Source organism: Canis lupus, chromosome 7 (genome assembly GCF_048164855.1).
Source record: "Canis lupus baileyi chromosome 7, mCanLup2.hap1, whole genome shotgun sequence".
NCBI classification, from domain to species: Eukaryota; Metazoa; Chordata; class Mammalia; order Carnivora; family Canidae; genus Canis; species Canis lupus.
Genome location: NC_132844.1, coordinates 31,419,906 through 31,433,709, shown reverse-complemented (window position 1 = coordinate 31,433,709; position 13,804 = coordinate 31,419,906). Strand labels below are relative to the sequence as shown.

Below are 13,804 nucleotides of genomic sequence, written 5' to 3'. Positions count from 1 at the left end.
TACAAAGTGAATTCCTAGTATTCCTAAGACAGATACAGCAGTAAGTAAGTGTTACCTTGACCCTAGTAGTTGACCCCTTGCCCTTGTACCATGGTTTTAGGTTTCATAGAATATCCATTGTCGGCAACTTCAAATTCTATTAGGAAATGGTTGCTAGGAGGTATATAATGTGATATGAAAAAGGGGACCAGGGGGGAGGCATTATATGAGATGGGTCTTGAGGGAGGGATAGAATGCCTGCCAATTTGGTGAAGGAAGTCAGAGACAAGAAAGCATGGGTCACGTTCACAGAGTAGCGATTGGCCCAAGCCTGGAGGGACTCTAAGAAAAGGCAGAAAGGTAAGGTTGATTGAAAGAAACAGGTTTATCTGACACGGATTGAAATAATTTCAGAAAGATGTCCACTTTTAATTTTTGCCTGAGTTGTTTGTTCCCCAACTCCTTAGTGTTTGAGCTGTGATTATACAAATAATTCAGGCAGGAATGAACTAGTGTGGATGTCTGAAATTTTCCCAGACGTTTCATGCCTTTGTTAGTGTAATTTGCTCATTCTTTTCCTGTTGATTTTACTCCGTTCTCTATATTCTGCTTGCTCCCTTACCTACTTTTTTCCACATGGGTGATAAAGCTCCAAGGATTTAGTTTTTCTCCGTTTGCTCCACTTTCCTACAATAGCAAAATATTTGTAACCGCATCACTAATATTCTTGCCAAAATGGACTTTTCCGAACTTTCTCAGGAGTTCATGACTGTTCTTTTTCTCTCAGCATTGGTATTTCTCCAGGAGAGTATCAGTCCATGGTCTGTGTGTGAAAATCATGCTGATTAATAATAGTTATTGGGCATATTATAATACATTTGCTGGCCTGTGATTAATTGTGAAGTTTTTCTGGCTAACTTTTCAAATGCATGTGGCTATTAAACAAGAAAGCATTTCAAAAACTGTAATCCATTTGCAATGATATGTGAAGCTAATTTAAATCATGTCCTTAATAGATTGTTTATTGATTAATATGTTCTTGATTAATGAAAACACAGGTGTATGATTTTACCATTACTTTTACTTACATGTATTTATAAACATTTTATCTCAAAAGGAAGTGGAAAAGGCCGGCTTTGGTGTTTCTTTTGCTTTTTATTAGTTTTATATTCAGATAGAAAATGTTTAAAAGAGCTATAAATTTCCTATCCAAAGTGTTACTTTCCTGCTTTATCTTTCAGCAGTTAGAATAGGCTGCTGAACTTTGTGTTGGTCAGGTCAAAGTGCTACTCTGTAGGAGAAAGTCTTGCTATGCAGTTTGAGTAAGAAATAAAAAATATATATTTTTTGGCTTTTTGAATGTCAGTGTTACACATTCAGGCATATGCAAGCCTAATGGTCTGCTTGTCTGTATCATTTTCTCCTGGAATGACAGCTTAACAGTTTTCCTGGTTGGATCGTGTTAAAATCTTTAAAGGCTACATTCACTAAAACATATGTCCAACGTTCGGGCAGCCAAAACCTGTGCAGTCATTTTAACGGAGTATAACTTAGCAATTCTGCTATTACCACAGATATCTTATTGTCAGATCTACATTATAAAATATCCTCAGTTTGGAGTCTATTATTTTGTATTTAAATTGTTTTGGGATGTGCTGAAGTATACTTTTGTCCTATCTTAAAAATGGAGCTTGCTAAGAAAACAATAAAAATAGCTCAGTAAATCACAGGAGGACATATTTAATACAATGAAATTATTTTATAACAGGCTTTTACCTAACTTTTCTTGAGTGTCTACCATAATCTGAGCATCATATTAGGTATCCCGCATAAATAACTTGAAGTGACAGCCTTTGGTAATGATGTCTGGGTGGAAGATGGACAATGGGGAAAATGTCACCAAGTGGCTGGACCAGAAGCAAGGCATTGTCTGGGTCCCATCAGAACAGGGGTGTCCTGCTCAGTTAGCCTGTTGTTGGCAAAGTTGTTGTGTATTCTATATTGACATTTTGATAGTTCCTCTTGTGTGGGGCTGCTGCTGGTGCCCTGGGAACGGAGATGGCTAACTGAAATAGTGAGAAAGTGAGACTCCACGAGAGAAATCCAGGGCCCACCAAGGCTAACTGACTTAGCAGCCACAGGCTGCTTCCCTCCTAGCCTTTCAGAATTGCTTTTTAAAGTTTTCTTGACAAATCTTCTGGAGCTGCTGTAGGAAACAAAGCCCTTTTTGTGGTAGGGGATACAGAGAACAGTTACCCACAGTCCTGGTCTTTAACTGGCTCAGCCTTCCGTAGTGCCATTTGTTGCCTCCAGCTCACTGGTGCTCCATCAGCCCAAGGCTGGAATCCTGGAGCAGGGCTCAGTGGCAAGAAGTTGAAGAAGCAGATACTGGAAAATCCAGCCTTACGTGATCTTTCCTGGCTCTGATAGGTTCAGCTTTTCATATTGAAAAGTTGTTTAAACCCTCTTAAATATTTTTTTCAAGTGGTAAAATAAGTTTATCTCAGAAGAAAACTTGAAACTTTAAAAATTTCTTCTAAAGACAATGACTTTTAAAGTAGTATTAGTAATTTATATCTTTAGTTATTAGTTAGTAAAAGGCACCGTATTAATTTTTACTAAGTACATCAAAATGCTAAATTTGGCTAGCAACATTACCTGGCACTTGTGTATCATTGTGCCTAAATGTATGAAAATCAAATGCCTGTTGAAGTTGACCAAAAACATGTTATTTAATCAGAATATCTAATTGAATCACAAGGAATAGAGTAAAAGTGTCTCTAATTTTCTAGATATGCGATGATCTCATTATCATAATATTAACAGTGTTAATAATTTCCAAAGGAGTATATAGAAAAGAAACAACCCTCAGAAATTCTGAGAAGTTAAAATTGTGAATGATAAAAAGGCACATAGCAGTTGAATTTAATTATATCCTAACAAAATTATTGAACTGTATCTATAGACTCAATCATTAGTGATACATGCTAATTCTTTGATGATATGACTGAAAATATAACTGTTACTTCTTAATTTTGGCAATTTTCAGAATTTTTCTGTAACTTTGTTTTATACATTTTAATACTTTTCAGCAAATCAAGATTTGCTTGCTTTTAAGAAGCAAAAACAAAACTTAGGTGCTTTCCAAATTAAATTAAATAATCTAAAATGCTCAGCTCACAGCCTAGCACATAGTAACTTATGTGACAACCAGTTGTTTATGATTATCATTATTTCTGACTCCTCTCTTCTTGCCATACGGTCTCTCACTGGTTTATATATTATAATAATTTCTATAAACTCACAGTGTTATTACTTTTCACTGTGTCTGCCCTTTAGCTCTTGGTGTTTTAGAAATTTCTGGAATTTCTTTCGTAACTGTCAGCTTAACTCCTGATCCAAGAACACACATGACATAACAGACATATGGAGGTGTTGAGGAGCTTCATCTTCTCTGATACTAATAGTTTATTGACCATGTTGTATAAGATCCAAGAGTTTAAGGGTCAAGAGGTGAGTTAGTTATAATCCTGCCATGGATCTCAGCATGTAGAGACTGGCAGGCCAAGACTGGCCCCCTATGTTTTTAGTGTGCCTATTTGCTGCTGTAGCTTGGGACCTCAGGGTTCCTTGTACTGGAAGCTATTCCTAAAATACTATTTTTAAAAAACGTTGTTAGATTTCTTTGAGGAGATTATGACTACAACACACTGTGTACTTGTAACTTTCAGCATTAATTCAAGGGCTTTACCTTTACTTAATAATGACTTACTGGGAATACTTGCAATAATATAAAAATTCTTTTTACATAAAATCTTTTTCCAGTAATTCCTTTAGTGTCGCTCCTTAGGAGAAACAAGTTTTGAATCCCTCTAGACAATTTACACATGTTGCTTCAGCTATGTTTATTGGTGTCCCAACTGCCATGGTGGTGGTTTTTTGTAAAAATGAGATTATGCTGTTCTGCAGTTTGCTCATTTTATCAATTAATTTACCATAGGCACCTTTCCCTGTCCTCAGACTTTTTCATGGCTGCATAAAACCCAACTGTATTGCTCTGTCTTGGTATGCTTAGCTTTTCTCCTGCTGAAAGACACCCAGGAGGTCTCTGGGTTTCATCGTGTTGCATGAACTCCAAGGATTGGAAGCATTTATCCTGGCTACATCTGTGCTTAGTTTCCCTATTATATTCTGCAGGCTATAGGAAGCCAGGCTATCTGTCCTGGTTGCTTATGGGCCTTCAGGGATCATTCTGAGGGCTGTCATTTGATCTTGGATAGGACTCAGTTTAAATTAAAAAAAAAAAATACCAGTTCCGTTGTATGGGGGTTTAAGGTGACAGTAGCATTTTTATAGAAGTTTCTTATTTCTACCTTCCAGAGACTTAAGATGCATCCTGTAGCTGGGATGGATTTTGGCTATGCCATCCTTGGACACTTATACATTGGTAGACTTTGGGTTTTCAGAGTAATAAGAAAGGGTTGGTTGTTGAATCTGGTTTTTTAAATTGGTAGTTAAGACTATTTTTAGAGAGTACTTTGAGAACGCATTTTTTTTTTTCTTGTGATTGTGGACTATTTTTGTCTCTGTATATTTCTAACCAGGTGCATTAAAATTTAATTTAGGACTTTCATAAATTAATTACAGTGATAAAATCCAAATACTATTATACTAAGGTTAGCATTTCATTGGAGGTGGGAAACATATTCATTAAGGTGTACATGAAATTTTATATTCTTAAGTCACTATTTACTCAGTAGATACAATAACTTATTTTTATCATGGCTACTGGCCATATCTTGGAGTTTAACATCTGCTACTTTAAGATTTTATACTCTAATTGCTCAGAATGAAGGAAATCTTTTAATTTATATATGTGTATTTGCTTGGAAGATCTTGTATTCACAAAATATTAATGTATAATTTAGGAAAGGTGGTATCAAATTATTAGACACATAGAAGAGAAATTACCCCGTCTCTTAGGTGACATGTCAATTATTCAACATATTTGAAACAGTAACTTGCTGTTGATTTTAATGTTTTTTACCTTCCAACACAGCTGGCATCCTGCTATGATATTATGAGCTATTCTTTTTGATTTATTAATGTATAAAATATGCCAGTCTGGGTGAACAACCATACTGAGCCAGTAATCCAAGGACATCTTTTTGTTTGTGACATTTTCTATGTTAAAATGGAGTTGTGGTCATTAACCAGATTTTAATACAGATGAACAAAGACAGTTGTAACCCTTGTACTTCAGTGATTTCTTCCTGTTAGGTTTCCTCGAAAATCTAGTGGCTTGAGCTTTGCCTGCGTTACAGCTTTTATATGCTATTTTTATGTTTTCCTACTCCACAAAACAGTATTTCCTAAGGCTGTTTGTTTATATGCAAATACACCCAAAAATGAACCAAAAAAAAGCACTTTCATTCTTAAGGTAGTATGAAAAAAATAATTTTGTGATAAAAACATGAAATAATTTAGTTTGTAACACAGAAGTATTTTATAATAGAATGCATTTTAATGACAGAATTATAAATCACATTTTTCTTTTGTAGTAGGACTATAAACTATATTGAAAAATTTTGTAACTGCAAATATCAAATAACTGTACTGTGAGAGAGTTACAACTTATTTGGCATAAAATTGTATTACTAATTTTTAATTATGTATTGGATTGAAATACCTTGTTTTTATTTCTTAATCAAAACTGCCATCATATACTTGAAGATATGTATTCTCTTCAACATCAGATTTTCCTTTTCTCTTTCAGTCTGTGATCAAAACAGGGCGACTGTTAATCAGTCACGAGGCTCCCTTGACAGGCGGCTTTGCATCGGAGATCAGCTCTACAGTTCAGGTAGAGTAACTTTGGCACTGGTTTTAACATTTGTGCAGTTGCACTTGTCTATTCCAAGAAGAAAGTTCCTTATCACAATATATAAAAGTATGTAGTTTTTGGAAATGCACGTTTTCCATTTGATTCCACGGTCTTTTAGTTAATGGTCTAATTACATCTTCTAGAAAAGAAATCTTGAAGTAATAAAAGCTGAGAATTCCTTTATAAGAAGAAGAAAGTTTGAAACGAGTTTACAAAACTGATGTTAGTTTTGTTTGCTAGTATAACCAGAAGGAAGACTTTTAAATCTGAATGTGGTATTTCTCTTTTGATAAAACTTAAACTTCTTATGCAATAGATTGATCTTAGGTTTTCACAGACTTCACCTTACAGAAAAATGCATCTGTCAAAAGTCAATATAAATTCAATATATAATTTCAAAATCAACAAGTGATTTTTTGTTAGTTTAATTAATAATCATATTATGTTCTGCTATTGGCCATGCTTTAGAAATGGTTTAAAACCTTTTTAAAAAGCATTCAGTTAAATTGCTGCAAATAAGGAGGAAAAAATTTCCATATACTGCTTTATGAGGGATTTTTGTTTAAAACTTTTGTTTACATTTATACCACAGATAGGAATAAGATGATATAAATGAGTTTCATTTTTCCTAATTTTGTAAATTAAAATTCAATAACTATTTTAAATGTAAAGTATATGCATTTTAAATTTCAGATATCTTTGCAGTTTGCAAACATTTTATTTCTCTTTACTGGTGTTAAGATGATTCTGCTGTTAATATATATGTTGAGAATTCCTTCAAGAGTATATGGTTTAAAAATTTGACATAAAATTATGATATATGAGTAATGATAAGTTTTTGTAAGTTGAACTTTTAACCAGTAAACAATGATTTCTACCAATAAATTATCTTTAAGTGCAAATTGACAGCATCGTAAATATTTTAAAATTAGATGAATCAGATTTAAAGATAAATGTCATTAGACATAATCCATAATTTATATCAAAAAAGTATACCATAATTTTTATACATTATAGTCACTAAAAAAATTAAGGAAATAAAATATTTGAGTTTTGAAGATTTGTTTTTAAAATTTATTAAGTAAAAATCTAAAGCGTACTACTTATCATTATATAACATCTGTGCCTGGCATTTATTGTGCATTTTATTCATTGAGTAGCATAATGTAGTAACTTGGTAAAAAAAAAAATGGGGGTTATAAGAATAAATCACTCTAAAACCAAGATGCTATGTCAAGTCAGAGACAAAACTGGAAAAATAAACTGGAATTCTCTGATACTTTTTAATATGTAGTCTACTAAATCATTTGAAATGATAGTGACTTGGTAAGAGAACTTTGATCTGATAGCCTTATTCATTGTTTGCTGAATGCTGTATTGTTATCTCAAAAATTTTATTTTCATTTAAATGTAAAAAGAAAACAAGTAAAACATAGAAATTATAATACCTCTGGTGAAGACCACTTTCTCTACACTTAGACTGGATCTCCATAAATTATTAGTAAACTGCAGTAGAGTGTCCCATATTTTTCAGACAGGAAAGGAATTAGATCTAATTTAGTGTCTATTGGTCTTGAATAGTATGTAGACTTGTATTAACAGAAAAATATCAGGCCTCAAGAATACATTTGTGAATTTCAGTTTGAGGAATACCATATTATGAGTTAAACACAGTAATTACAAAAAGCAAACAGGAACAGGATCATAACCACTGTGTGAAAATCAGATCCTGAAATTATGTGATAATAATTGGTGGTAAAAGTTGTGAATGAGATTATCCAAAATGTAATTATATTTATATCATAACATGAAGACACCAAAATTAAAACAAGACCCCTTGTCACCCTCTCATACTCCCAGAAATATCCCCATAGGTGTTTGCAGGCTACCGTCTGAGAAATCATGACCTAATCTGACCCTATTCCCTTTACACACGAGTTTTTGTTGCCGAGAGTGTGTTTGACTTACCCAGTTTAAAAAGACAGTGGAGGATCTGCAGCTAGGACAGGAGTCTTGAGTAAATGTTGAGTTTGTGCATATGCATTCTTTATTCAAAGTTCCCCCAAGCCCCAAGGGAAGATAGAAGTTTTAAATTTATTATAAAATGTTCCTTTTCCAGGTTAAAATAATTCAACCAACTAACTATAAAATGAGTTAAGGCAATAATGTAGAGGGATCTGCATTTGAGGTTTTAGGGGATTAGTTTGATTAGTATGAGGATGATTTTGAAAATAGTGTTTCTGCTTAATTTAGATTTTATTTGCATAAATGTAGAGTATGGAAAATAGATTTTAATAAAATATAATCAACCCGTATCCTCAAATGTTTGCCTATTGTGGCTTTTTTGTATTGGTAAGAGAGGAAAAAAAAAAAAAAAAAGACACCTTGAGAGTTTTTTTTTTTTCCTCCTTTTCGGTAATAATGTTTCCACATAACTCAGAGTAATCTGAAGAATAAAGTCTTCTTTTCAGTAATTGTTTCACGCACATATTCAACTGAGTGCAGTGTCCTATACTGAGCATCTTTTTTATGGAAAGCCTGTTCCCTGTTAGAAGTGAAACCTACATCGCATTACCAGTGCCTTGAATTGTTTAAACTGAAATTACTTAAGTGTGAGGTGCAGTTGCTTTTCATCACTTGGAATGATTCATATTTCTATATTTCTTTTTTGTTGTGTAAACTACAATGTAAGGTTTTTTTTTTGAAAAAAAAAAAAGACACAACAGCGTTAAGATATTGAAAGCCAATTTTCTGGGACAGCTGGGAAAAGGTACACGTAGAACTTATCATTGTCTTGGAAAACAAGTTTGAAATTATGGATGAAAGTGATTTATAAATTTTGAGCACTCTTGATTAAAATACTGAGTTATGCTCATTGTTGTATCAATGAATGTAAATTTTATGCAAAAATAAGCACACACCAAAAAAATCTGCTACACAAGCACTATTTTGTGAAAGATTCCTAGTGGTTCTTCAAAGGGTCATGATTACTCTTACAAAAAACTGTTCTTCATATGACAATATTTTAAGAGAATGATAATTCACAAGAAATCTACCTTTTTAAAATACGTTCAAATCTGAGAACACCATTTTCTGTTTCCTTTAAAGTTTATTACCCATATTAAAGATAAAAAATATTGAAGATAATAAGCACTATAGGGAGTATTCTTTTAAGTTTATAGTTGGTATTTTTAGGTAGAAAAATTATATTATTATAAGATTGAGTATCAGCAGAACATTTTTCTGCTGGGTATAAGAAGTATTGCTGGCATTGCTATTAAATTGTTTTTTTTTTTTAGTTGTACAGACAAAATATGAAAAGAATGAATATGAAATGTATTCATACTTTATTTATATAACTTTTTAATTTATGGCAGATGGCTCTTCCGTCTTACAAGGAATTCACTGTCCGCATTTTGTTTGTTCATGCCTGTTGCCTCTTTTTCATAAAGCCATTTATTTTATTAAAAAAATACTCATTGTTAACAGTGTTAGTTCGAAGTAACGTTAAACTCACAGACGTGATTAAACATAACATTTTAAAAACATATTTGTCAATAGCTTCTTCATGAAATTTATATGAATGCTTATAGAAATCAAAACCAATGCATCAAATCTAAGAACTGCTTTTCATTCCTATTGGATTGAATTTGGAAGTTCACTGGGAGGCAGAACAAACCAAGATCTGGTATATTTGGCTCCCCCTCTAGGGAAGATTTCTTGGTCGGTCATCCAAAGCTTCACTGTCTCTTCCCATCTAATTTTACATTCCCATCTGTTCTCACTTTGGGGGTGAGGGAACTTTTTCCTTCTTTCATTTGACACATACTGAAAGTTGGAGATACGCAGCTTTTAGGGAGTTATGCATTCCATTGGGCACTCTGATTTGTAGAAGAGTGCAAAGAAAACAGAGTTTAGGTAATTCATTGACCTCATCGTGTAGTTTGAGCAAAGATTTCGTTGTTCCAGAAAATTATATAAATTAATTATATGTGATGTTTGTATTCCTCAGTTTTCAGTAACCATAGGTTTTTAAAAAAAGCATTTCTGTGCAAAAGAAATGTGTCAACCTCATCCATTTTAGTATTCCTCTAATTAATTGATATTATATGTTCTAGAATGCAATGTTCAAAATAGGCATTATTTATTTAAGTGTTAAGGCCAAATAATGTGTGCTATTTTAACAGCCTTAAATAGTATAATTTCTTTAAGCCTAGTAGAGACCAACCTTTTTATTAATTTCTAACACATTCCCATAATGATGAAATAAATCTTGACTCTGATAGGCTTGTGATAAAAAAAAAAATGTTTTGGTTTTTTTTCCTCTGGATTCAATGCTCAATAAGAGTGCCAAAAATTTTAGGGATTGGGGTTGGCTTAAAGGTTTGATTTGCTTTCTTTCTTTCTTTCTTTCTTTTTTTTTTTTTTTTAACACATGGAAGCAATAAGTCTGCAATAAAGAGTCCAACTGGAGAGGATGGTAAGTTTCCATACCATTGTTCCATCCTTTCTGTGCGGTCTCTTTTCCTAGAATAAGGACTCAGAAGTTGTGCATACTGACATATATTTTTAAGGTAATCATATTCTAATACTTTGAGAGGATTTTTATAGGGTTTACACAAATCACTGAGTAAACGGAAACTTTCATAATTTTCACTTAAAGGAATTTTGCCTTTCTTTACCATTTCATCTTAGAAAGGATTGTACAGAAGGATTTTTTAAAAATAAACTTCTTATTCCTACCAAATTTACCAACTCTGCCTAAAAACATCAGTCTGAAGGAGAAAGAGAAACTCCTAAGTGGTCTTGAGTTTTTATCCTTGTGGAAAATGTTTAATTAAAATTATGACATTGCAAAGTAAGAGCCATCAGAGAAAGCTATCGGAGTAGTAATTTGATGAATAGTTTACTGCAATTTTATAATCTTAATCTTTTTAAATTTATTTTTTTTAACCAATGATGCAAGACACTTGCCAAAAACAACAGATATAACAATCAGGAGAAGTGTACTTCCATATTAAAACCTGTTTAAAAAAAAAAAAAAAAAAAAACAACAAAAAAAAACAAAAAAAACAAAAAAAAAACCTGTTTAAATGGAGCCAGAACATTAGAAACATGGTTGAACATAGAGTGTTCAGATAGACAATGGCCTTTTTTTAAAATGGAATTTTGCCTGGAAACCTGTTTAGTGTTCAGCAGTTTCTATGGCCATAGATATGAACCAAAGGCTAAATCTTTCCAGGAATGCATCATGGCTGGGGCTGCTCCATTACTGTTTGTAGTTTGTAGTTACATCCAAGTAGTTACACCAAGTTATGCTCCTTGCCCTGATCATGCCAGTGTCTCTTTCTCCTTTGCTCAGTTGTATAAATGTGACCAAGGTTTTACCTTCAGCCTTCATCTCCCCATTCTTTCTTGAGCAGTCCCAAGCATTTGCATGGCTGTTCTTAAAACTTTCAAATTTGAAACCTTCAGGACTTAGTCTGCTTATTGAATATTAGATTCAAAATTTCAACTTCATGCTAGTTTTGATAGTGACAAGAAATTTGTATGATAAAATGGTTTATGTGAAGGGATTTTTTTTAACATGAAGCAGTGAGAAAAGGTGGACATCAGCACATGGATATCTGCCAATTTCTGGAAATCAGCTTATCTCAAAATGAACTCTATTTTTCTTCAACTCTTTCTGGACCTCTTAAATTGTTTCCTTACTTCTGTCTGCCCTGCAGCCTCTCACATCTTACCAAATTACTATTCACTGTACTCTTAAAACACATCAAATTTTGCCCATCCTCTGTTTGAGTACTCCAGTAGGTCTTCTTGGGCTATAGAAATAAGATCTTGATGTTGTCATTAAAGGTCTTCATCTGCCCAACCAATGTTTCTGGTATTATTTCTCATATCTTCTTATGACTCCAGTGTGCTGTCCTACTGACCCTTTCTTGAATGATAATTAATTCCTGCAGCCAAACTTTACTGAGTGTTCTGGGCACAGCCTCAATCTGGGCATTTCATTTAAGAAATGGGAGCTCGTGTTTTAGTGACACAAGTTTAGTAGGAAAAATAGATGCTAAACAGATAGTTATATTGTGGTATATGTTTGGATATAGAAATATTCTGTGGACTGTGGGACTATAAAAAAACTTGATCACCTAATCCATATGTAAGCTGAGTTAACTCTTGGAGGATGTGTATGACCCTGAGGGTGAAGGTGGATTGTGATTCTAGGAAGAAGGAATAAGGAGGCAGGAAAAAGAAATTATTTTCTAGTTATTTCAGTGGTTTGATTATGGTTGAAAAGTAGTATATGAGGCTGTACACCAAGTAAGGATCAACAAGTTGGTAGGGTTTAGACCGTAATTTATCTTATATGTAATACTAAGGAATTTGTTTTGTGTGGAGGAAAAGGTTTGACAGAGCAGAGCCATCTCACATAAGTAATAAATTTCAGTTCTCCCATATAATGTATTTTAAATACCCCTCATAAATTTCCTGGCAAATAGGAAGTACAGCTCTTCCTCAACTTTCAGTACTAGGTCCCAATATATCCATCATAAGGTGAAAACATTGTAACTCAGAAATGCATGTAATACACCTAACCTACCAAATATCATAGCTTAGCCTAGCCGAACTTAAATGTGCTCAGAACACTTATATTAGCCTACAGTTTGGCATAATCATCTAACACAAAGTCTATTTTGTAGTAAAGTGCTGAATATCTCATGTAATTCATTGAGTACTGAGCTGAAAGTGCAAAACAGAATGGTTGTATGTGTGGGTTGCTCACCCTCATGATTCCTGGCTGATTATGAGCTGTGGCTCACAGCGCTGCTCAGCATAATGAGGGAAAGCCTGGGAAAAGATCACAATTCAGAATTTGAAGGTTAGGGACGCCTGGGTGGCTCAGCGGTTTAGCGCTGCCTTCGCCCAGGTTGTGATCCTGGAGACCCCAGATCAAGTCCCACGTCTGGCTCCCTGCATGGAGCCTGCTTCTCCCTCTGCCTATGTCTCTGCGCCTCTCTCTCTCTCTCTCATGAATGAATGAATGAATGAATGAATGAATGAATAAATAAATAAATAAATCTTTAAAAGAAAAAGGAATTCGAAGGTTAGTTTCTTAGTTTCTACTGAATGTGTATCACTCTCACACCATCATAATGTCAAAAAACTGTAAATTGAACCATGGTAAACCAGCAACCATCTGCAACAGGAAAACAATAGTCACAATTATTTTTGTTATTTAATTAAAAGGATTTTAAGCAGGAAATTAACTTGGAAGGATTTACAATTTAGGAAAAAATTCTTTGGCACTTGTGTTGAGAATGCATCATGAAGGGTGAGGGAGGAAGTTACAGAGATTAACAGGGAAACTATTTGAGTTATTTATTTATTTAAAAGATTTTTATTTATTTATTCATGAGGAGACCCAGAAAGAGAGAATGAGAGAGAGAGAGAGAGAGAGAGAGAGAGAGAGAGAGGCAGAGACACAGGCAGAGGGAGAAGCAGGCTCCATGCAGGGAGCCTGATGTGGGACTCAATCCTGGGACTCCGGGATCATGCCCTGGGGCAGATGCTCAACCCCTGAGCCACCCGGAGTCCCTACTTGAGTAATTTAAATGAGAGATTGGGGGTCTTTTAAGTCAAGGGCATGAGAGTGGTGGTGTAGATACAGGTGAATTTTAAAGGAGGGAGAATTTGAAAGGTAGACTTGCTGACTGGTGAAACAGGGAGTAGTTCAGAAACTGGGTTGTATGACAGAAGAGGCAGACAGGAGTTAAGAATAAGGCCTAGCTTGGTTTCTAGGTTAGGTGATTTTAGAATGGAGGTGCTGGGGAATTTCACTGAGCTGGGGAATATTATTGAAAAACAGACGTAAGCACATCTTTTGTGGGAGATGATGAATTCATTTTGGATTTACAGAATTTGAGAGGAGAATGAAAA

General features: G+C 34.0%; 1 protein-coding gene across 5 annotated transcripts in view; it reads left to right on the top strand.

The window, feature by feature from the left end:
• BCKDHB (branched chain keto acid dehydrogenase E1 subunit beta) overlaps positions 1-13,804 on the top strand; it is a 214,994-nt gene that overhangs the window by 146,673 nt on the left and 54,517 nt on the right. For 3 of the 5 annotated variants that reach the window (XM_072832252.1, XM_072832254.1, XM_072832253.1), the window contains one exon: positions 5,756-5,842. In XM_072832252.1, the coding sequence (XP_072688353.1) occupies positions 5,756-5,842 (87 nt within the window). Of the gene's footprint in view, positions 1-5,755; positions 5,843-10,305; positions 10,344-13,804 lie in introns of all 5 variants that reach the window. The other 2 variants (XR_012033926.1, XR_012033925.1) reach the window with 1 other exon arrangement.